At 36.0% G+C, this 24,763-nt stretch overlaps 1 protein-coding gene across 8 annotated transcripts in view; it reads left to right on the top strand.

Moving 5' to 3' along the window:
- Nucleotides 1–24,047, top strand: part of LOC139760372 (WD repeat, SAM and U-box domain-containing protein 1-like) — a 48,093-nt gene extending 24,046 nt beyond the window's left edge. For 2 of the 8 annotated variants that reach the window (XM_071683464.1, XM_071683463.1), the window contains exons 6-11: nucleotides 8,887–9,086; nucleotides 10,782–11,014; nucleotides 11,165–11,392; nucleotides 13,307–13,454; nucleotides 17,096–17,245; nucleotides 17,723–24,047. In XM_071683464.1, the coding sequence (XP_071539565.1) occupies nucleotides 8,887–9,086; nucleotides 10,782–11,014; nucleotides 11,165–11,392; nucleotides 13,307–13,454; nucleotides 17,096–17,245; nucleotides 17,723–17,799 (1,036 nt within the window). In that variant the 3' untranslated portion in view covers nucleotides 17,800–24,047. Of the gene's footprint in view, nucleotides 1–2,195; nucleotides 2,229–8,886; nucleotides 9,087–10,778; nucleotides 11,015–11,164; nucleotides 11,393–13,306; nucleotides 13,455–17,095; nucleotides 17,246–17,722 lie in introns of all 8 variants that reach the window. The other 6 variants (XM_071683462.1, XM_071683461.1, XR_011715329.1 and 3 more) reach the window with 5 other exon arrangements.
- The last annotated feature ends 716 nt before the right edge of the window (nucleotides 24,048–24,763 follow it).

The raw sequence follows: 24,763 nt of genomic DNA, 5'->3' as shown, positions 1-24,763 counted from the left end.
TTGGGGCCATTCTTTCATCTGTTTCCTTGTGCTACCTTGCTAACGTGGGAGACATCGACAAAGTATAATAATGATAAATCCTCCCCTCTCGTTTTTTGATTTTCCAATAGAGGAACAGAGAAGGGGGCCAAATGAGGATATTCCCTCAAAGGCTAAGTCCTCTGTTCTTAACGCTACCTCGCTAATGCAGGAAATGGTGAATAGTATGAAAAAAAAGCGGGAGACTGTGGCAAAGCAAAATAAATAAATATATATTTATATTATACTTTGTTGCTGTCTCCTGCGTTAGCGAGGTAACGCAAGGAAACAGACGAAAGAATGAACCAACCCACCCACATACACATGTATATACATACACGTCCACACACGCACATATACTTACCTATACATCTCAACGTATGCATATATATACATACACAGACATATACATATATACACATGTACATAATTCATACTGTCTCCCCTTATTCATTCCTGTTGCCACCCTGCCACACATGAAATGAAAACCCCCTCCCCACACGTGTGCGAGGTAGCGCTAGAAAAAGACAACAAAGGCCACATTGGTTCACACTCATTCTTTTCCTTGCACTACCTCATGCGCGCACGGGTGGAAGGGGGTGTCATTTCATGTGTGGCAGGTTGGCGATGGGAATGGATGAAGGCAGCATGTATGAATATGTACATGTGTATATATGTATATTCTTTCTGTATATCATACCTCTCGGTGCACCTCCAGGCCTTCTTCCTTGTTTGACTCTACTCTCAGCTTTAGCTTTCTCACCCTCATTCTTACTGATTAGAACTTCCAAAGACCAAACTTTATTAACAGCTTATAAACCCCTTCCATTCAAACTGATGTCCCTGCATTTGTGTACACATTATATACTTTATATACTTTCAACATACTAAAATCCTTCCACAGACATCATAGAAGTGGTTGATTATTCCTCCCAGTTCTTCCTCTTGATTCAGCTCATAGGACATCATCATTTGTCACTGTATAAATGTTGTAGTTTCCATTAGTTCCCTTTATGGTTCATTTGTGTACAGCATTCATCCTGCCCTTCTTACCTCATTTAATGCTCTGTGTAGAAAAATATTATACAGCTATGATGGCATCACAGTTATGATGCACTATGACAATTATTTCACTTTCTCTTGTACCACACTGTTTACTTTTATGCAAGCACTTTTTTTTATCTTAAAGGCTGTTAACAACATTGATCAATCTTCACATACCACAGAATGTCAAAACTTCCCAGAACCCTTTTCTATTCATTTTATAGGTATACCTTATCTCAGTGTATAGATGCTGCATACGTTTTTGTCCATTATATCAAAAAGATAAAATGAAACAGTCAGGGATACCAATGAGAATGTTATCATTATGGTAGTTGCTATGAAAAAAAATCACATTCTGTGACCGCTTATCAAATGTTATTATCATAGAGGACCAGTTACCTGAAAATATGTTCTATAATTATCAATGTCTTCTGACATAATGCTCATAGTACTATTTTTGGCATGCAGTATTGTACTCCTTGTTTTAAAACCACCAAAGGAGTCATTTACTTTTGGATAGATATCACTTTTAGTCAGTCTGTATGACATGATAATCATACTCATCTTTTGACATGTTTCTCACAATTTCTGAGATGTCAGAAAAATAGTCACTTGCATGATCCCATGTTAGATCAATTGGTAACTATGATGATGTGTATTCATAATTAAGTCCAGCATGTGGTATCACTCTAAAGTTCATTATATTTTAATTTGCCTGTGCCTTTTATGATTGTGTACAATTTTTTTGTGTGATATGACTGTTTTATATGATTGTACAAACATTTTTAAAGTTTGTTATATTGCATGACAGCTTGGATAGATGATTAATATTCTTACTTTTCTATGAACATTATCTCCAGTGAATGCAGGCATTTCATATTAATACTTTTTCTTATGAATTCGATTTACTGGGTAACAGTTTCCTGTTGTGGGCTTTGTGCAAATAGTGATTTAGAAATAGTGCCATGAAATGCAGTGTTAAATTGCATAATGATGTACATAAATTCTTCAGTACCTTTTATGTCTCCATGAAAGCTACAAGCCATTGAAATATAGTTTTTCAGAATCTTGTATTTTATTTGGCTATTTTTTCTTTTCCATTTTGCAATTTATTCTCCCAAACATCTTTTCAGACACAAGCAATCTCCTGATCAGTGTTTATTGAGGTGAGTTATGATAAATATGCACACATAACCAGGAACACAGATCTTAAAATCAGTTGATGCATGTTGATTATAATACCATGATATGTCTTTGCATGTCACAGCTTTGCTTGACAATTGTATTTGTACAGTATTTATTCTGTAAATGGAAATGTTTTACTGCATGAATATTTCAAGTGATATTTCTAGTCTGACATCAAAACTGCATATTATTAAAGGTAATATAGCCATAAAGGTTTCATAGTTTAACATCATGAATATTACAATCTCATTACCAATTACCATTTTTCAGTCAGCGATTTTGCTGTATATAGGAAACAGATAGATCTAACTTGCATTGCTATTTTCAGATGTTCACCATAGTATGCTTGATTGTATCGGATTTATTTTATTTGCCATGCTTATTCTTACTGCATGAATGATTCAGATGATATTTCTAGTCTGATGTTAAAACTGCATATTATAAAAAGTAATATAGTCATAAAGGTTTCACAGCTTAGCTTCATAAGTATTATGATCTCATTACCTTTTTTCAGCCTGTGGTTATGTATACAGGAAACAAATAAGACCTAACAGCATTGTTGTCTCCAGACATTCACCATAGTATCTACTTTTGATCAGATTTATTTTATTTTCCATTATTGATATTATGGCAGTTTAGTTTAACAGATGTGCACATTCAGTTCCACAATTTCCACCAGATTGTTTTTCTTTCCATGATAAAATATGGTTTAACATCTTGGTGAACAGATGCACAGTTACATCTGTTATTTTGTTATTTTTCTGTCATGTAATTGGACTCTTTCTATGTCTTCTTAACCACCCTATCTTTCATTATGGGTTTTAGAATAGAATAATCTTGAATACAGAGTAATGTATCACTTTAGTGGGTATACATTGTAATAATAGAAATTAAGAAGAAAATAATGCAAATGTATTTTAAGCCATAAGATGGGTGGGGGTGGGGGCAAAGGTTCTCAAAGTATTGAGGAATGTGTGGGGAGAGAGAGAGATTGTTATTTGGGTAGGCTAAAATGGTTATGTTTGAAGATATGGTAGTCCCAATGATGTATGGATGCAAGGCATGGGCGGTAGATGCCATTGTGCAGAGGAGGATGGATGTGTTAGAAATGAAATTTTTTAGGCCAGTATGTTGCTGTGAGGTGGTTTGATTGAGTAAGTAATAAAAGGCTAAGGGAGAATTATGGTTTAGAGAGCTGAAGAGGATGTGCTGAAATAGTTTGGTCATATGGAAAGAATGAGTGAGGAGTGGATGACAAAGAGGATATATGTCAGAAGTTGAGGAGAGAAGGAGACCAGATTGGAGATGGAGGAATGGAGTGAAAAAGATTTTGAGTACTAAGGGTCTGAATGTGCAGAAGAGTGAATGGCAAGCACAGGACAGAGTAAATTGGAGCAATGTGTTTTGGGGGATTCCGTGTTGTTGGTGGACTGAACCAGGGCATATGAAGCAGTCAGTAGAAACCATAGAAATGTCAGTGGTCCTGGTTGTGGATAGGGGGCTGTGGATTTGGTGCATGACAGCTAGGGAATGGATGTGAGTGAATGGGGCCTTTCTTCATCTTTTCTTGGCACAACCTCATTAACATTGGAAATGGTGAGCAAATATAAGAAAAAATGGTTACGTATTTTGTTGCATATGGAATGTTTTTCCAAAAATTTCTATACCTCTTTGTGTGAGCTTATTTGTTAGCTTTCAGTTAACACTAGAAATGGTGAGCAAATATAAGAAAAAATGGTTATTAATTTTGTTGCATATGGAATGTTTTTCCAAAAATTTCTACACCTCTTTCAGAATGCTGTCACCAAGTTCATGTTATTCCAGCACATATGTTTGCTTTCAGAATGCTCTGTCTATTATTTGTTTGATTAAAGTGTTTTTCTTTAATCTGTTGCTTATTCTTTACTTTATGCTACTACTTACCCCTCTGTCATTTAGTCCTGTTTTCCCTTTCCATTTTGTTATGACCATATTACCTTAATTCATGTCCCTATCAACCACACTTGTCTTCATTCCATTGTATCTCTGCATGTTGTGAAAGGAGACCAAGGAGGCTGGATTTAATACTATTCACTACATTTGTATTGAAAGCATCTCAGTTTTAGGCATATTCAAACTTTGATAAGGTTGATGTACATGTAGTTTCGTTTAAAGAGGATTCATGCACTTGATCTACCCATTTTAGATGGGAAAAGAGATAATGAAATTAAAAGAAAAACATTTTTCTTTTAAAGCTGTGTATCCTCTGTTGTAAGTAGAAAATTATTTGCTTACAACAACTTTGGAAGCTTTTCTATGAAAGAATTGAAAGAAGTCTATCATTCATAATATGTATTATGAACATGTACTTTGCATTGCCTTTCAGCTGTCCATCATATACTTTTTTACTTTTTTCCCCACCTTATTTTTGTCATATATCTTTTGTTGTTGGACAATTTCCACATCTTCACATTATGAAAACCCAAAGATGCTTAGATTGTTTTTCTGAAGGATCTTTTATGTTGATTTAGATGTTGAGTGAGTAAAACTCTTGTTACTTGTACTATTCAATAAGAATGTATCAAAATATATCGGTTCTCTTTAATTAAAGAGTATACTTAAGAAGAGAGGAGTATGACTAGAGGGTTAGACAAAACTGGGGTGTAAGGAAGAACCAGTGATATTGAAATGAAAGAAAATAATCTTTTAGTGAGCAGGTTTGAAAGTTTGTGCTAGTGTATGATTTGTAGAGTGATTGTTGCCTCCCCACCTTAAAAAGAAAAAAAAAATAAATACATTATACAGAATTCCAAATCAAATAGATCAAACTTTTCTGTTTAACGTTGAGCATTTGAATTAGTGAAACTGTCTTTGTGATTGAGGTCCAACCATGATAATCTGATATCAGAAAAGGATGGAGTGAAAAAGAATTGAGCAGTTGGGGCTTGAACATACAGGAAGTTGAAAGGCATGCACAGGATAGAGTGAATTGGAATAATGTGGTATACTAGGATCAACGTACTGTCAGTGGACTGAACTAGGCCATGTGAAATGTCTAGGATGAAATATGGAAAGGGTCTGTAGGGCTGGGTTGTGGTGAAGTGGTTGTGGCTGTGGTGCATTACACATGATGGCTAGAAAATGGATATGAGCAGATGCAGATTTTCTTTGTCTGTTCCTGGCACTACCTCAGTGAAGCTAGAAAGAGCAATTGGGTATGGAAAAATATCAGAAAATCTGTAGAAATGCAGGATCTTGTTTTTAAAGTAGTTGCTTTAGCTCTCATATAGACAGAATTTAAAGTATCTGGTGTTGTAGGAATATCAGATTCATGTAGAGAGAAATATGCATGTAAATTGATAGTGACTGATGTATGATATTGACCTTAGAAACAGCACTGCCCATGCCTCAACTATGTGCCATAGAAAGTGACCAAAAGGGTGGGAGTGGGGGTTGAAAATCATACCCTACTGTAATACCACCTGTGAAAAGTAGGAACTGAGAAGGAGTAAATTGGGTCTTTTCCATGAAGGCTCAGTTCCTGATGCATCCTCATTTTGGTAGGAGGGATGAGCATGTAGAAAAGGAAAACCTAATGTAGATTTATCTTTTGTAAGTCTTTGATATGTTCCCATTTGAGGAGAGAGATGGCCCTTACAAAATGTATTGTATTACTCTGTATGTTGGGAAAATAGATCCATGAATTTATCGTTGAGGGGTGATTATTTTAAACAAGTAATTGTATTATCTTTTGATGATAGGTAAACTAATTCTAGATTTTTTTATTCTAAAATTTTTTATTTTAGTGAAAGTTTATTGCACAGGTATCATTTTCAATAAAGAAGAGATAGGGGATCATGCTGGTAATTCTTTAGGTGAACGACTTAACTGATGAGGAACTGTCCTGATGTGATGCTGACCCTTTCAGAATAGATGTAATTTTCTTTTGTGTTGAAAATATTTCAAAAATAAACGTTAATTTGATAAGGCTTACCACTACTGTTAATTCTGAAAGGCCAATACCTTCAAAGAAAAAAGTAAAGTGAAATCAAAGAAAAAAGAAAAGGTCAAAGATCTTTCTCTTTCTTTTTAGTAGATATAGAGGCTTTTCTGTGAACTTCGAAAACTTGCACTGGACATAAATCATGTACAACTCACAAAAATATAAAGGAAACACTTAACAGTAAAAGTAAACAAGGAGGAATTATAGTAAATATGATACTCTCTTATAGGCTAAGATGACCATGTAGTAACTGCTTTGTACTAGAATTGAACATGTGCTTACCATGAATGCACTTGATTCATGAAATGAACTGGGAATGCTCTTCGATAGCATGAAGCACTAAAATTAAACCTGCTGCAGTTATAATCAATATGCAGCAGTTGCAGGGAATAGCATGAAAACATGGGTAGAGTGCATACAGTGGCTGTGCTCTTGCACTTAACTTGGAGCACCTGGGATAACTCAGTTACCCCGCTACTGACTACTTCTAATGTTCCTACTTACTATTTCTACCTAATAGTCCTACCTGAATGTTCCTTCCTACTGCTTCTATCTTTTGTTCCAACTATTTTGCCCAAAGGCCGGGCTAGCACATAGCGCTCACCACAGGAAAATCTAGAGTTATGAAGAATGAGCTGTGTGAGTTAAGTGTTGTGTGTGATTAGGAGAGATTTAATGTATATTTGTGGACAGAATGCCAGCAGTCCATGTGTAAGTGAAACAGAAAGAAAAGACTGCTACCTGGGTCAGAGGAGTGCATCATGACAACCAGTGAAGTGCTGGGTTACTATGCAGCTTTCACTAACCCTCCTGACACCCAGGTGGGTAGTACTCGTAATATACCTCCCTGGTCGTTGGCTGCCGTCCAACTGCTACCTGATTATTATTTCTTTCTTTGTATTCACCTTTATCTTCTCTGCACTATCACAAATAGTTTGTAAAGTAGATTCACTGAATCCAGGGGCACACTTCATATCAGCTGGTCATTCATCTTTCTCATAACATTTGAGCACATTCTTAGTAACTTCATTAGAGATGGCCCTATGCTTCTTAGCACCACTGGTACCAGGAGAACTTAAAAGACTCTCTGGTGGCATATTGCATGGGGAAAACACTGACAGTATACAGTATACTGCAGCGCAAAATACTGTATTACTCTGTGACTATAGACCGTATCCATGCCATGTATATGTGTGCTTCTTGCATGGCATTAGCAATGCCACATCATCACGCTACCATCCCAATGATGATGGCATTATTCCAAACTTAAGTCTGTGTGAATGAAAAAAAGGTGTAAATGGACCATATGTGTTATTCTGAATATGATGTAAATCAAAGACTTGTAAATCTAGAGGTCCCTGTATAGGAAACTTGGCATGTATTTTATAGAACACACTGGACATATGTTGAGAATCTGTATGAATGCTGGATTTACCTGATTCATCCCTAGAATTGGGAATGTAAATGATGATAGTATAGTTAATAGATGTAGTCCACATTTATTGAATGCAATGTATTGCTTACGAATATCATGCTCAACAGTGAACGTGGAGTATCTCTAAAACAAAGAAGCCTTGATAGTGAATTAAATAAATGCATAGAGGACTCAAAAGGATATACATTGTATATGTATGTCTCATTGCTAACATGGCACTATTACTGATGACTTGGGATTTTGACAACTTTTTTCATTGATAACATAGAATGCTAATAGAAACTGTAGTGAACAATAAAAAACAAATAGATGGATAAATATGCATATAGTGTTTCTAGATCCATCATACTGTACTTGGAATTTAATGGTAAGTCTTGAGCACTTCAGAACTGATGAACTTATAGAGAACAGAGAGTGGGACTAGCAGATTTGGGACGTACTTCCCATAATAATATGATGCATTTTCAGTAAATATGATGTACATGCAGTGAACATATGATTACAGTGAATGTGGAATACTTATAATGAATATAGTGCATTTTTTAAAATTTTGATGATGAAATCTTTCCAGATGTGCTATCTGCTAATTACTTTCTCTTGTTAGATACTATTTTTTTTCTATAATAGCTCCTAGAACGTTCCTATGAAAGAGTTCCAATGTTTCCCTGGACTTCTTTCTAAAGGCTTCTGCGGCCCAAGGCTGTAGCAAGGAAAGGGGACTCCTGTGGAGAGAGAAATTGCTTGATGAAACTGTATTTCTGACAATACAGCCTAAGTAAAGACGACTTTTCACTCGTGGTGTAACCTCTTGCAGGCGTAGTCTGTTAACACCCTTTTTAGATACTAAATGCAGTTACTAGGATGCAGAAAAATTTGTAAATGGATAGCTTATGTTTTAGTTAATGATAACACTGTCAAACCAACCTTTAATCACTTGTACCTTAATTATGAGCACAAATATGTTATGTTGAATATTATTTCAAGTGAATTGTGTTGTCATTGTCCCTGTTTTTAAGTAAAGTTGAGAGTTTGTTGCATTTATTTGCATTTGTCACATCATCATGTTGGAGGTATTTGATGTTCTAAAATACTGATTGTTTGCGTGTAAGCATCTTTTGTGTTGCCAGAATTCAAGATTACTACAGTAATCAGATAGATTCATTGTGGCTGTTTTAGGTTGCTGTCAAGAAAATGTTATAATTGCAGCATTCATTACTTTCAGACGTATGTGTGGTGATGAGTCCACCGTAACAAGCGTGAGCTTCACACCAGACAGCTGCTATCTAGCAACAGGCAGCAGTGGGGGTGAGGTTCGGGTGTGGGATGCTCGTTATGGTCATTCTGTGCCACTTGCCATGAAGGCTGAAGCTCATGACTTGGGTGTATCTTCTCTTCACTTTAGCCCAGCTGTTGGAAAAGAGGGTGAGTTTAGGGGAAAATTCAAATTGTTAATGGAAATAACTATCAAGTCATTCACATCACAAGAAGATAAACGATTACTAGATGATAAAACTGAAGGACAGCATATTATATCTGCATTATGGTAAATGTGATATGATAAAAGTACACTGTCACCGTGAAAATTTTATTGGACCTCTCATGTATTGGATAGATACCATTTTGGACTCTATATTTTACTGCAAGTTTAAAACTTCATAGTTTGGTGGTCTCCAAAAACTACTGTAGATTACTAATTGCTAATTAATTTTCTGTTCCTGTTTACTTTAACTCCACCACAAAATGAGGGCACTTTATGTAGGTCCAGCCTGGCAAAGTTTAGAATATTCTTGTATGTTATTGCACTGGTATCTTAATGGAGAGTCTCTGCTGCAAGTGCTGAAAGAGGTAATTGTTTCATGGCATAATTGAATGAGTCTAAGAGACTGGCATGAATATTGCTAGATTTCTTACTCTTATTGAGCCAGCTGCATTATTTGTTTGTTTCTCTTGGTTTTTCTTTGGAGAGGAAATAGCTCTCTTCCTGTAAATTAACCTGCTTGGATGAAACTTCTTTTGGTCAGTCATTACTTGTGGTAAGTAAATTTCCAAGTCAGTGGCTAGAGATCTGAATCATGTTGACCGAGATGATAGTGTTCAGTGTCAGGTGAGCCAACATTTACTAGGTTAGAGAATTGAGATACGGGTGCATTTGGACTTGTAGATTTTTGAAGTAGCTATTATCAAGCTTTAGCAGTAATTGGTATTGTTGACCAAGTGTTGACCAAGATATTAGCCTTCATCATCAAGTGAGCCAACATTCAGTTGGTTAGAGAATGGAGAAAAGGGTACAGTTAGACTTGCAAGGCTTTCAGAGTAGCCAGTATCAATCACCAGCAGTAGTTGGTATTAGCTGATCAGCCTTTTCATGTCTCTGAAAAACTTTGTTACCTTATTTCAAGTAATTGTATGCAAACAGTTGCATCACTGCCTATTATAGTAGTGAAAGTGATTTTGCCTTCAGCAATTTGATTTATTTTAGTTTCTGGCCATAGGATGAGTATGGACCTCAGTTTGTTGGCAACTTGTGCAGTTTTATTTCAAGCAGCTTTCTTGATGTTAACATAAAGGTAAAGCAGGGACATAGATTGAATGGTTATTTTAGTGCATACAGTTGTTGGGATGGCACTATTCTAGTAGGGGTCTGTATAAGTTCATATGGGATGTGATGTAGTTGCAGTAGAGAATTGCATTTCTCAGGTGGCAGTTGGTAACATTGGCAAAGGATGGTGTAGTAGATATCCCAAATTGTTCTATTAGGTTCTGATGATGTATGAAGAAAGTTAGGAGTTATTTAGGGCCTTTTGATTATAAGTGGTGCAGTATGGGAAAGCATTTACCAATTGTTCTCATGTGGGTAAAGTGGACATACTTTTTATCTTACTTGAAATATAATGGTGAATGATGTATATGAAGCTGAATGTATTTCACCAGCTGAGTTCTGGTTGGCACATCAATAAAGACAGTGATAGTACAAGAATTATTAGGACTCTAAAGCTGGATGGGTAAATTATGAGAGTTTGTTACAGTTCCAAAACATAATCAAATTCATACTTTGAAATGAATTTGCAGATTTTTTTTATTTTTTTTTTGCATCATTATTGTTTTGTATTTCAGAAGGTAGTGGAATCGGCAAGCAGTACTTGCTGGCATCAGGTGGACAAGACACAGAATTGCACCTCTGGGTTGTTGAGATTGGAAGTCAGATACTAGGTGGAGATAACTCTCCCACTATATCACTTCATCACAGTTTACATGGCCACAGTGCACCAATAATGTGTGTCAAGTTCAGTTCTAATGGACTGATTCTGGCATCTGCTTCAGGAGATAAGACTGTTAGGCTTTGGGATCCAGTAAGTTTATCCTTTGGAATATTGCTTTGTGAGATTATGTAAACCTTTTTCTGACATTTTTCAGAATAGTGTTCAGACTGTTTGTGAAGGATTCAACATTCTCACATTTTTGTATTTGTGTTATTTGTAATGTTTTCCCAATGCTTTCAGTTGAAGTTAACAGCTCTTGGTGTACTAGAGGGTCACAAGCGATATGTGACCTCATGTGCCTTCAGTGATGATGGAGCTCTGGTTGCTGCTGGAAGTGGTGATCGTGTTGTTCATTTGTGGCGAGTAGATGGTGCTACAAGCTCAGTTAACCCTTTACCAGGAAATACAAGTAGCACTAGGAAACTACTTGTCAAGTTCCCTTCACAGAGATTTCGAGAAAACATAAAGGTTAGGTCCATCTTTGCAGTTTTATATAACCATTTATTAACTGGTGTAAATATTGTCAGATTTGTTTTTTTCACACTATTCGCCATTTCCCGCATTAGCGAGGTAGCGTTAAGAACAGAGGACTGGGCCTTTGAGGGAATATCCTCACCTGACCCCCTTCTCTGTTCCTTCTTTTGGGGAAAAAAAAAAGAGAGGGGAGGATTTCCAGCCCCCCGCGCCCTCCCCTTTTAGTCACCTTCTATGACACGCAGGGAATACGGGGAAGGATTCTTTCTCCCCTATCCCCAGGGATATGTCAGATTTTTTTCTTTTCTTTTAAACTATTCGCCATTTCCCGCGTTAGCGAGGTAGCGTTAAGAACAGAGGACTGGGCCTTTTTTGGAATATCCTCACCTGGCCCCCTCTGTTCCTTCTTTTGGAAAAAAAAAAAAAAAAAAAAAAAAAAACGAGAGGGGAGGATTTCCAGCCCCCCGCTCCCTCCCCTTTTAGTCGCCTTCTACGACACGCAGGGAATACATGGGAAGTATTCTTAATCCCCTATCCCCAGGGATAAATATGTCAGATATGTAATGGAAATCAGATCCAGTGTAACACTTGGAATTTATATGGTAATTTTTTGAACAGTACTAAACTTGATGCTAATACTGCACCCTCCCCTCAACTGGGTTGTGACCAGGGTTGGAGTAAATTACTCTTTAAGAATTAAATTACAATTACAAATACTTTCCATTTTTTTATCTCAGTTATAATTACAAAAAGATTTGGAAATAGCAATTATATTACAATTGCCACAAAACAAAGTAAATAATAATTACAATCACAATTAAGATATCCCAAATTTGGAAAAAAGAAAGGTAAAAAGATCCACTAATATTGCATTATAAGGTTATCCTTTATTTACAGAGAAGTGTCACAAACTATTTTGAAAACAAAAGTAAAGATTTCATTTTAGTAGAAGTTGCAGATGGTAACTAAAAAGCTGGTAGTGTTTCAAACAGTTCACTATTGTGCTTTATCAATAGCATTGAACAGAAAGAAGTGACACCAAGTTGAGCTCTGTATATGTGCGTGTGTGGATGCTTATGTATATAATGTGTTTGTGGGTGGGTTGGGCCATTCTTTCGTCTTTTTCCTTGCGCTACCTCACTAACATGGGAGACAGCATCAAAGTATAATAAAAAAAAAATTATATATATATTTTTTTCTTTTTTTTTATTGTACTTTGACACTGAATTAGGCCCTTATTTTGTCTGTTTCCTTGTGCTACCTTGCTAACGCGGGAGACAGCGATAAAGTATAATAAAATATAAATAAATATAAATATATATATGTATTATCCCTGGGGATAGGGGAGAAAGAACACTTCCCACGTATTCCATGCATGTCGTAGAAGGCGACTAAAAGGGGAGGGAGCAGGGGGCTAGAAATCCTCCCCTCTCATTTTTATTTTTTATTTTTCCGCGTTAGCGAGGTAGTGCAAGGAAACAGACGAAAGAATGGCCCAACCCACCCACATACACATGTATCTACATACACGTCCAAACACGCAAAAATATATACCTATACATCTCAACGTATACATATATATATACACACACAGACATATACATATATACACATGTACATAATGCATACTGTCTGCCTTTATTCATTCCCATCACCGCCCTGCCACACATGGAATAACAACCCCCTCCCCCCTCATGTGTGCGAGGTAGCGCTAGGAAAAGACAACAAAGGCCCCATTGGTTCACACTCAGTCTCTAGCTGTCATGTAATAATGTAAAAAAAAACAAAAATAATAGTAATAACAATAACATATATTTCACATATATTTCTTGAACATTTCCACACATTTACAGATCATCAGGTTACTATTACTTACTTGATTTTTACAGTATTCATTTCCATTTTCAGCTGATTGAATGGAGCTGTGAGGATGTATGTGGGTGGCTAGTTGAACAAGGGCTAGCAGAGTATTCACACAATTTCCGTTCACATGCCATTGATGGACGAGAATTGCTAACTGTGACAGATGAAATCCTCGAACAAAAACTTGGTGTTGGTAGGTTGTTATCAGTAGAAACTAATCATGAAGGGCACTTTTTTGGAAAGTCATTATGTAATTTAGAAATCTTTTGTAATTATTTATTGATTCAGAATATGTTCATTAGTTCATTCATTTATTGTCATCAAATTTCTTTTGGTGCTGAGCAAGTATGCATCATTCAGATAAATTAGATTCATAATTGTTCTTTATGTGGAAAAGTTTGAAAATGAGTTGCGTTATGTTAGTTTTTTAATCCCCTTTAACCCAGAAAGTAAGCTTGTAGACATTGTCAGCCTTTTTTTTTAAAGTTTGATAATGTTTTCTTTACAGGTGTTTCTAAGCTTTAGCTTCTTATCTTGTATGGTAGTATGGTATATTATGTAAATGGATTGAGGAGATTGTGAAAGCCTTCTGTTGGCAGTACAGTTATTCCCTTATTTAGGGCAGGGGTTATTGTAACTACTGGATGTACTGCATGGTCGGCTAGTGTCAGCAGCCTTGGATCAGGCATATATAAGGATCTGTGTTGAGTTGAAAGTTCTGGCTTATGTCAAGGCTGTGGTCGCATGATATAGGGGCAGCAAGATGCCCATTGAAGCAGTTGAGATTGATTGCTCCTCTGTATCACAATGTGAGCTAGGGCAGTGAGGTCAATGTTGATGCATATATATCTAGGAATGTGCCTTGTACAGAACAGAATATGTTTGTAAGGAAAAGTAGAAAGTCTCAAGAGTCTTTAGAATTTCATCATAATCATACTCAAGATGAAATTTGGAAAAGCATCAGGAGTGATGAGACTGAAGTTGAGTTTCTCAAAAAAAGGGGATGGCCATATTGTTAATTTGCTAATTAAAGTGTTTATGTGCCTCCCAAAATGAGGTAACCAAGGATTGGCAAGATGTCAATATTTGATTCAAGAATTATAGACTTATATTGTGTTTAGTATAACTGGTAAGATGTATGGAAGAGCTGTGATTGAGAGGATGGCTTGTACACAGAGCACATGACTGGGCTGGAGCAATGTGATTTAAGGAATGATAAGTGTGGATCAGGTGTTTGCTTTGAAGAATTTCATGTAAATTACTTAGAGGAGAAGGATTTATAATTGGCATTCATGGATCTGAAGAAAGAATATGATTGGGTTGATAGAGATGTATTATGGAAGATGCAATGGGTAAATGGAATAATAGGAAAATTACTAAATGTAAAAAGTTTCCAATATGAGAGTTAAGCTTTTGTGAAAGTACAAAGGGAGGAGAGTAAGTGGTTCCCAGTGATGGTGGGTCTGCTTCTAGGATGTGTGATGTCACCATAGATATCTCATCTATTCATGGATGAGGTGGTGAGGGATGTAGTTGTGAGGGGTCTTTGAGCAGAGGGCAGGTTTGCAGTAAGCTGGGGTTAGGGGAGCATGGGAGATTAATGGGTTGTTGTTTGCAGATGACAGATGTGGTGGCAGACTTTAAAGAGTAACTCCAGAGGTTAGTGATAGAGTTTAGGAGTGTTTTACAAGAGAAAGTTGAAAGGAAGAAATGAATAAAAGTAAGGAAATGAGGCACACCAGTAGGATGAGAAAGGATGGATTGATTATGAGTTTAAATGAGGGAAACTAGAGGAAGCAGAGTGCTTTTGGTACTTAGAGGTTGACATGAAATTGGGTTGAAGTGAGTTGTGCAGTGGAAGAGGAGGCTAAGTTACTGGATGCAGCAAGTATCATTTGGAAGAAGTGTCAGACCATCAGATAGTCATGACTCCACTATGAAGATATTTTTTTTAGCAAAAATCACCAGTGGCAGAAATCTTTTGAGAGGTTTCAGTTGAAAATCATTTTTGTGGTTGATGTGATAACCCATTTGAACAGGATATGCACAAAGTGTTTGCTCTTCTTAAGCATTATACAGAATGATGTGCAAATTATGCAAAGTGGAAAGTAGACTAACATATCATATAGGCTTCTGTCTTTGGATCCCCAGGCTGATATCAGCATGGCTTTGCTTTAATTTTTGATGAAGATGGGGCAAGAATCATTAGTCCTGAAAGGGAAGATGAAGATTTCCCTGCTTCTTGAGTTGCTCCTCAAGTTTTACTTGTAGGCTTTGGGCAGTCATGAAAACTGAAGTCTCAGCAGGGAGAAACTTGGCTAGCTTTTACAATATAATTAAGTAATGTCAAAGAATTTTCTTTATTAAAAGTTTTCAGTTCTTTCTCCCTTAAGTTAGGGCATCAGAGTGAGTTTTTTTACACATGCTGATGAATTGATCATTTATTAAGGGTTATATATCAGCTGTCCATGGATTTTGTTTTATTTGACATGGTTACATTCTCATAAAACAAAATTTTTGTCTTGATGTTATAGCTTTTTGTTGCATTTAGTATTGCTATCCCTGTATGGAAATTGTAAGGGCTTGCTTCATAATCATTTGTAATATACATTCCAAGCTAATTTCCATGCGGTTACAATCTCTCATAATAAGAACTTTTTTGTCACCATATAAGGCTTGCTTTGTTGCCTCTACCATCCTGATATTAACTTCATCAGGTTAGGTAATTTTCAATTAATATTTATGAAGTCCATTATATCCTTTTGATGGAATGTGCATTATCAAAACTATAAGGTTGGCATTTCTTTTAATTTCTGTTCTAGTATGTATCATCTGAAGAGATCATCATTCATCGAATAGCTCTTGAAACTTTATGTTACATTAAGTAGGAGGGCAAATGAAACACATTTGCTGTCTATCTGTTTATATCTCTGATGCCTGTTTCAACTGGAACTCCCTCAAGGGAATGGCCATGGCAATAGAGTCTCCATAACTAGTGAACTCCAGTGCCGCTTCTTAGCCTTTAGTGCTAATACACCACAGGCAGCAGGCAGCTCTCGTGCAGTGTTTGCAGAGGCTCTTACCTAATGTTCCCTCAGACTACTACGGTTTAATGCTCCTACCTACTACTATCTAATGCTCCTACCTACTATACCTAATGTTTCTACCTAATGCTCCTTCTTAAATGTTCCTACCTACTACCTCTGTCGACTGTTCCTACCATTTTGCCAAAAGGCAGGGCTACCTGATAGTGCTCACTGCAGGAATATCTAGAATTATGAAGAATGAGCTGTGTGAGTTAAGTGTCGTTAAGTGTTATGTATGACAAGGAGAGAGTGTATGTTCATGGACAGAATGCCAGTGGTCCATGTGTGAGTGAGGCAGAAAGAAAAGACAGCTACCTGGGTCATAGGATTGCAACTTGACAGCCACTGAAGTGCTGGCTTACTAAGCAGCTGTCACTGACCCTGCCAATACTCACGTGGGTAGTACTTGTAATATACCTCCCTGGTCGTTGGCTGCCTACCAACTACTTTGATTTGCTGGAATGTTACATGAATGGTGTTTATCATTTTATCTGTATTTTTCATGTCATCCCATGTGGCAAAACTTTACCTTTCTGGGCTGACCTTGACAAACTTCTTCAGGCTTCCCTGTCCAGTACATCCTTGTAGCATGTCCTGTCCCTTTCACACCTTCCTCATACTCTCAGGCAATTCTCCTTGTACCATTTTATTCCATACAGTTTACATATTTTATGTGTTATGATTTCAACATATTTGTTTTGAGAATAGTATTGGTGTAAGTTATGTATGCATATCCTTTATGTTCCAGATGCTCTTGGCCATCGCAACAAAGTCCTTCGGCTCATTAGGAACTCCACACAAGATTCACAAGCCAAGAAAACAGCTCCAGATGCACCACCTACAGAGTATCTTTGTCCTATTACTCAAGAATTGATAAATGATCCTGTTCTGTGTGCAGGTTGGTGCTTTATATAAAAACTTGCTTCTATTTATAAATTCATATGGTGTTAGCCTTATCATGTAATATGATGAGAGTTCCAAGTCTCTGCCTGCAATTGGCTATTCCTTGAGCAAGAACTTACCTCTGGCAAGGTTTTATCATTGTCAGTGGACAGAAAACTGTAGTCTTTTCAAGGTCATTCATGCTCCTGAAGTGTCCATCATTTCTTTGTTCTTGTATGTAGCACAACTTTCATGCTGCAGGAGTTCCATGAAGGGGGATTACGTGATAATGAATGACATGATATAATACATCCTCGTATACATCCTCGTATTGGCAGTCATTGGGTCATTTCTTGTCCAAACCAGAGATTTTATTCAGTCTGCCTATTCAATTAATAGACTTTCATTTAATTAGAGGATTTATTTTATTTACCTTTTCAGTTTGAAGTCCTGTTCTAGATTTTTTAGAATAATTGATTTGTTTTACGTACAGATGGATTCACGTATGAACGGGTGGCAATGGAAGCTTGGCTTGCCAGTGGAAAACGAACAAGCCCAATGGACCAATGAGAAGCTTTCGCACCTCACACTTACTCCAAACCGAACATTGCGTACGTTAATACAAAGGTACAAAGAAGAAAAAATGTGACCTTGTAGGGTATGTGTGTACTTTTTGTTTTTTGCAAGACAATATACAAACCATTTAGGGACAGTTATAACAGTAGTTATCAGTGGTATAGTTGAAAAGTTTATTTATATATTATGGTAAGAAGCTGTAGTGTAGAAACATTGAATGTTTAGTTTTATAATATACTTTGAAGTAACTGTAAGAGTGAATATGATTCAAAGTGTATTGTTCATGTTTTCAGAACACAGTTTGAATTCAGCTCTATGTTTGATAAATCCTCAACTACATTATTAACAGTTTCATAATATATTGGAAGGGAATTGTCTGAAATTTTCAAGGCTGTATTAATGTAACTTTTAGAATGTGGGACATGATATGCATAACATAGGTATGGTTCTCATATGAGTTAGGACTTGTACCTTATTTCAGATAAAATAGATGTGATATATCTTTTGCATGGTAGTCAAAAAGATGATCACAGCTAACCATAATGATTTCATGCTTTTCTAAAAATCAAAGAAATCTGGTTACCATGTTAGTTTACAGACTACCTGTCTCTTCAAACATGGGAGAGATTTGTTTTGTAAAATCAAAAGAGGTTCTGATGAACAATTATCAAAAGGGGTTATAAGATGAATTTGGAGACTTGTATGGTTCATATGAGATTATACACAACACAGACTTCTTTAGTAGATTCTTAATTGAAGTAAATGGGAAGTTCTTGTTAGGGAGTAAAAGTTTGTGCTTACATTCTGAAGATCAAGACTTGTAAATGACTGACAAACATCCTCAAGCTTAGTGCTTCAGGTGACTGTCATTCATCTTTGTGCTTGCAATACCTAGGAAGTTTAGGGTATATCATACCAGGCACTTGGAGACTGAAAACTTCAGGTTGTAGGAACAAAGTTTGTTATGAAGAGGTTTTGGTGATGATGCTGAGTATATATTTGCCATGGAATTCATCTAGTATAAGCTCAGGCATAGCTTCCCATTCAGGGACTGAGCCTTCACTATCTTTATTTGTTGTGTGAACTGAGCTCATCCTTATTTGACCCTGAACAAGAGTTGATGGTTTTTCTCAGAAATCTTTTGGAGTTTGAGTGAACCTTTGAGTCTTACTGAGGACAATATGTGGTGTAAGTTGGTTTAATTGATTAAGTAAGGAAAGGGTAACAGAAGAGGTGAGATACTGAAATGAATGTGGTTGGGAGAGCTGAAGAGGGTGTGCTTAAATGGTTTGGACATATAGAGAGAATGAGTGAGGAAAGGTTGACAAAGAGGATTCATGTGTCAGAAGTAGAGGGAACAAGGAAAACAGGGGATATTGGAGATGGAAAAATTTAGTGGAAAAGATTTTGAACATGCAGGGGAGTGAAAGGTGTGCATGGGATAGAGTGAATTGGAATGATGTGGTATACTGGAGTGATGTTCTGTCAGTGGACTGAACCAGGGCAAGTGAAACATCCAGAATAAGCTATGGAAAGTCCAGTGGGGCCTAGTTAAAGATTGGGAGCTGATGATTTCAATGCATTACATGAGAAAGCTAAAGAATGGATGTGGGTGGATGTGAATTTTACTTATTCATTCTTGGCACTACTTCACTAATGCAGCAAACGGCAATTAGGTATGAAAAAGTAAATAATTTCCTAAATGTCATAATCATATTGATGATACACCTGGGTTTCAACAAGGCAAACATGATACCTGACGTAACTAATAGATTCTTTTTTGATATATAAACAAGTCTGGTTTAAATTCACTTTGTAGATTTGTATTGCAGTACTTGTTATTTATATAATTATAACATTTGTTTGATAACCCAGTTGAAAATGGGACTATTTCCGCCGTCATATTTTAAATATCAGGTGATCTTATGACAAGCAGTCATAAATGTTCAATTTTTTTCTTTTTTTGATGAAAAACAGATACATCTATAGGTTTTCAAAAAGACAATCAGTCATTATGATGAAAAAATGCAGAAAAGCTATAAGTGGTCAGAAGATAATATTGGGCATATGTAATTCTGGAAGAAAAGTAGATATCATTACTAAATATATTGGTATTAAAGCATGAAAATCTGCATAGGCAATGCTGGGTAATGTAACTATGTTGCTCAATCTATTTCATTTTTAGTAATTACTTCATCTTTCTTTGAAATGATAATTTTGTAGTTTTGTCATATCCATTGTAACAACTGCACAGATTTGAAACACACAACACAAACTTTAAAATCAAATGATGTCTCTGGTGAATGAGGGCATGATCTTACTAGTCATGGGAAGAAGAGGTGACCACTAAAATGTCCTGTAATAGTGAATCATCTTGGTGTCAGGTGAACTTACTGAATTATGTATGATAAGTTAGCCTCATTATAGTTTGTTCTCTCAGCCTATAACATTATAGTTTGATTCAGGGACTGGGCAGGTTTGGCAGAGATTGTATGTGTGCATGCATGCATGGATGTTTGGACAAAGTTTTTATATTTGTTGGGCCACTTACATTAGTCTTTTTTTGTCACGATTATGTAAATCTTTAATGCTCTCTGCATTCTTTTTCTTTAGTTTGGTCCAATGCACACTTGTGGAGCCTCATCTCTTATGTCTTTAGTACCAGTTAATCTTAGCTGTTGACATGGCAGACAGTTGTAAACCTGAGTATCATTACTACTGTACAGGCTTTAACTTTCTGGTAAGATCTGCATCCTCTTCATATTTCCTTTACTTGTGCAACGCATCCAGAACTCAGTTGCTGAAGTTTTTTTCATCCTTCCTGACACTTTCATTGCCTAGCTTCCTGTTGTGTCCTCATTTTAGATTTCCTTCTGATGTCAAAGAACTAGTCAAAATTGATATTGTCTTGGCCCCCTTGGCATTTATTGGAGTTTATCATGGTTCTCTGTTTCCTTTCTTCCAGTGTAGGCTGATCAAGGATTCTCTTTCTCTGTTACTCACTTCAGTTAATTGTGGCACCATTCTTGTTGCAATGATTGATCTCTAGCATGTTTGTGTGTTTCATTAAGTGAGGCTACAAGGGGCTTGTGGGGCTTGGCTTTGGACTGGGGGCTCTGGTTTCAGTACATTGTACATGGCAGCTGTAGAGTTGATGAGAGTGAATTCTTCATCCATATCTGGCACTACCTTTCTACATGGGAAAGAGTGAATAAGTAAGAAAAAACAAATATCATATAAAAGCCAAACAACCCCTTCAGAATGACTGGTACCTTTGATCCCCCCAAAATATAGACACTGCTAAGTCCCAGGGAATTCAGACTGATCTATCTGTGACACTGCCCTGCTGTAGTTCTGAGTAACCATGTAACTTTTTGCTTATATTAGCATCTCTCCACTGAATTAGAACACTGTTCTCATTGAGCAAGATTTATAACAGCTTGTCTAGGCTAAACACTCTTTGAGAACAAATGGCGAGATACATTATGGTAATTTTTTTTCCTTTCAAAGCCTAGACTAAGGTATCTTTCCTTGCCAAAGTGGATGCAACTATAACTTAAATTTAGCTTTATTGACAAAGTATGATTGTAGGAACTGGGAAGTATGCAATAACCAAACAGTTTGAAACATACATCTACAAGGTCAGGGATGAAAAAGGGGTAACCTTACTGTGTAAAGGGTGCAGATGAAATGACGATTTGTACAGTACATAGATGTTATATTATGTGTAGTTTAGTTTACAGTATAGAGTTTCAACTCTTAACGTTATGTCTATCTGTATCATTTACTCATTCAGAGCAGAGTCAAGAGTGTGGAGGATCTTTCTCAGACATATGGTTAATGATCATTTCCACATCTTCATGTGCCAAGGATCTAGCAGAAACAATAGAAGCATTTACTTAACCATTCTCTAAGCTGCTTGACTTCCCAAGTAGATCAATCACCACTTGTAGCAAAGAGCATGAACATGTAAAAAGGATAACAGTTACATCAATAGAGGTATAAGTGAGGAAAAAAGTAGAAGGAAACAAGTGAGAGATTACAGAAAAAAAAAGGAAGATGTATAACACAGGAAAGGAAATATTTAGTTATAGTTAAACAAAAATGACACTCTGTAAAGAACAGTGGAAGACAAAAGTCACTTATGGGTATTATAGTGTGAGAATCTCTCAAAGACCACCAAGTAGTGCAATTTGTGAATGTGGTCGAAGAAAGGACAGTCCCTTTCTTAATCCTTCTACAGGTGAATAGGGTCAACTATACATACCTTTAGAGTAGATATAAACATAGACATAACTGATAATGAAACAGTACCATTGGACAGAAAAAAAGTAAATTTATTCTTTGTTGAGCATTAATGGTCACTTATGCATACTAGGCTGAGGGGGCTAATGAATATATTATATTGATTTAGATCTCTTCTGACTAGGTTATTCATTGACATAAAACAGTCATAGTACTAGGTTATTCATTGACATAAAACAGTCATAGTGATTAATCAAATGGCTGGGTAAAGTTTTTCCATCTTGTTTTAGATATATATGAATCACTAGCATCCTATGCAATAACTTTTAAATTTTTTTTTGCTGTCATTATGACAGCCTTAATATTGAATGTAAAACTTCATCTGAAACGAGAATGTTATGAGTAATGTTTTTAGTATAATCATGCCTAACTCTTTCAGAGGTTTGTACACAAGTTTTGTATAACATATCAGTGCATTATGTCAGCACATGTATTTTGAAATGTGGTGTATGATGTAATTATTCATTTTTATTACTGTTCACCAGAGTGATTTTGTTGAATACCAGTATATATTGTAGGATAAGTCATAATCATAATGGTTGTGTTGTTAATTATTCTTAAGCCATGAGGGTTTACCCCTGTTATCAGGTTTCAATGTATCTCTCCTTTCAGCTCTAAACTTTGTCAGTGCATTCATCAGAAAGATTTTTTTCCCCTTTGAAATGGAGATTAGTTGTAGCAGAATAGCCCATACAGAATTCTCCAAATGAAACGTACTACAAACAACTAACATTATTTTTCCTCTTAGTATGTATCTTTCAATCCTACTCAGTGTATGGTTCCTATTTTGTGATTACCATTTGTATGTTGTAGGAAGAGAGTTTTACACTTGTGTTGCCCCTTCTCTTAAACTTGTACCATGTCTTTACTCTTTATGTATGTATGCACACACACACACACACCCTAGCCTATGCCAAGTACTTACTGCTTACTGTTTGCTTCATTTATAACTTGATTAGTTTCTCACACCCTATTTTTGTTCATGTACATGTAACTGCCACCTCAAATCTTTTACTAATGAAAATGTATCTTTCTGCAACAACTTCATTCATCACACTCACCACTTATTCTGTGCCAACATCTTGGTCTTGTGAAATCCACATCAGCTTTCTGTTACAAGTGAGACCTAAACATTTTTTTTGTAGAATGTTCTGAAATATGGGCAGTATTTAGAGGGCAGTCCAAAATTTAACTGTACTGTAGCCTTTAAATTTGAAGCATACAGTGTACAACAGTAAGAGGGCATAAGGGAAACAAAGAGAAATTCAACTATATTGAAAACTCATGAAGTACCTCAATTGTAGTAATCTTAATGTTTTATCAGCACTAAAGCTGTAAATACTATAAAGCACTCTGAGGTTTATGTTATAGTCTTAGTGGTATATTAATGATAATCTGGTGTGTAACACTTTTTCTGTATGTTGGGCATGAGTTCTTCAATTTTTTATTGCATATTTTTCTTTCTTAAAAATTTACCTCTGAGAATTGTTTGAAAGCTTCACAAGTTAAACTCGAAAAGTAATTTAGAATTGATATTACAAGACAAAATAGGAAAATGTGAAAAAGGTATTGTACTATAGTTTATGAGGATTTGAATGAAATGTTACTGTCCAACAATTTGTATTTTGATATTCAGATCAGTTAATTTTTTGTACCAGTAACATTCTTGTTTCACAGAACCTGTGAGACATATTACCTCGCTAAAGAAATGGTGAGACAAAAAAGTACGAGATGGTGATAAAACTAGTTCATAAGCAGTAATAAGTTAAGGTGTATCAATTTTGCTCAAGCCTTTTATGCTGGAGTGTTTTGTACATACTGAAAGCTTTACATTGATTTTAGCTAGGATACCCTAAGCTACCAATTATGTAATACATTTTGCACTTTTCATACATGAGAAATGTGTTTATGATTTTTTAATAAATGGATATTCACCAGTATGACTATGATTTTTCCGGTGAAAAGTATATTATGATTTTTCAGTGAAAGTTGAAAACTTGCTTCAACAAAGGGAGTATCTTGTTTGTGATTGTAAGAGGTTAAGAGCACCTTCTTATGATTTTGTGCAGTAAAAGCAACTGAAGCCTGACACAAGAAGCACAAGTATTCAAACAAGGTAACAGCATTAACCAACATGTCTTTATTTGGCCAGCTAGCTAATCACAGTCCATTTAATTAGCAGAGTTTAATTTCTGTGCAGATGAAATGTACCAAGTTAGTTTGTCAAGATTAATATATAAATGTGAGATTAATAGTTATAGAGAATTGAGTGTATTAATGTAATACTGAAAAATCATTAATTATGTCCATTGGTTTTCTGATATTCATTCAGTGAAGAGAGATGTTTGAAACTGGGATGAATTCAGCTTTTGTGCACTGTGCTAACATTCTGTAATTCTGAGAAGCTTACATAACTTGTCCAATTTCACTCAACCTTGGCTTGTGATGTATTGTAAACTGCAGCTGTGATGATTGAGATGCTCATTCTATTTAATTGATTCAAAATATTACCAGTCTAGGTATGGAGCAATGTTTTAATATTACAAAACTCATTCAAGACTGCCTTAGAAGATGAAGGGTTATCATGTTACATTTGTGGAGCAATTTCTTCCATGCGGTTGTGCTAATCTTACCTTAATTCTTTCCTTATATT

This window comes from Panulirus ornatus, chromosome 36 (assembly GCF_036320965.1).
Source record: "Panulirus ornatus isolate Po-2019 chromosome 36, ASM3632096v1, whole genome shotgun sequence".
Taxonomy (NCBI): domain Eukaryota; kingdom Metazoa; phylum Arthropoda; class Malacostraca; order Decapoda; family Palinuridae; genus Panulirus; species Panulirus ornatus.
Note: the sequence above shows the minus strand (reverse complement) of the source record. Positions and strands in the feature narration are given on the sequence as shown.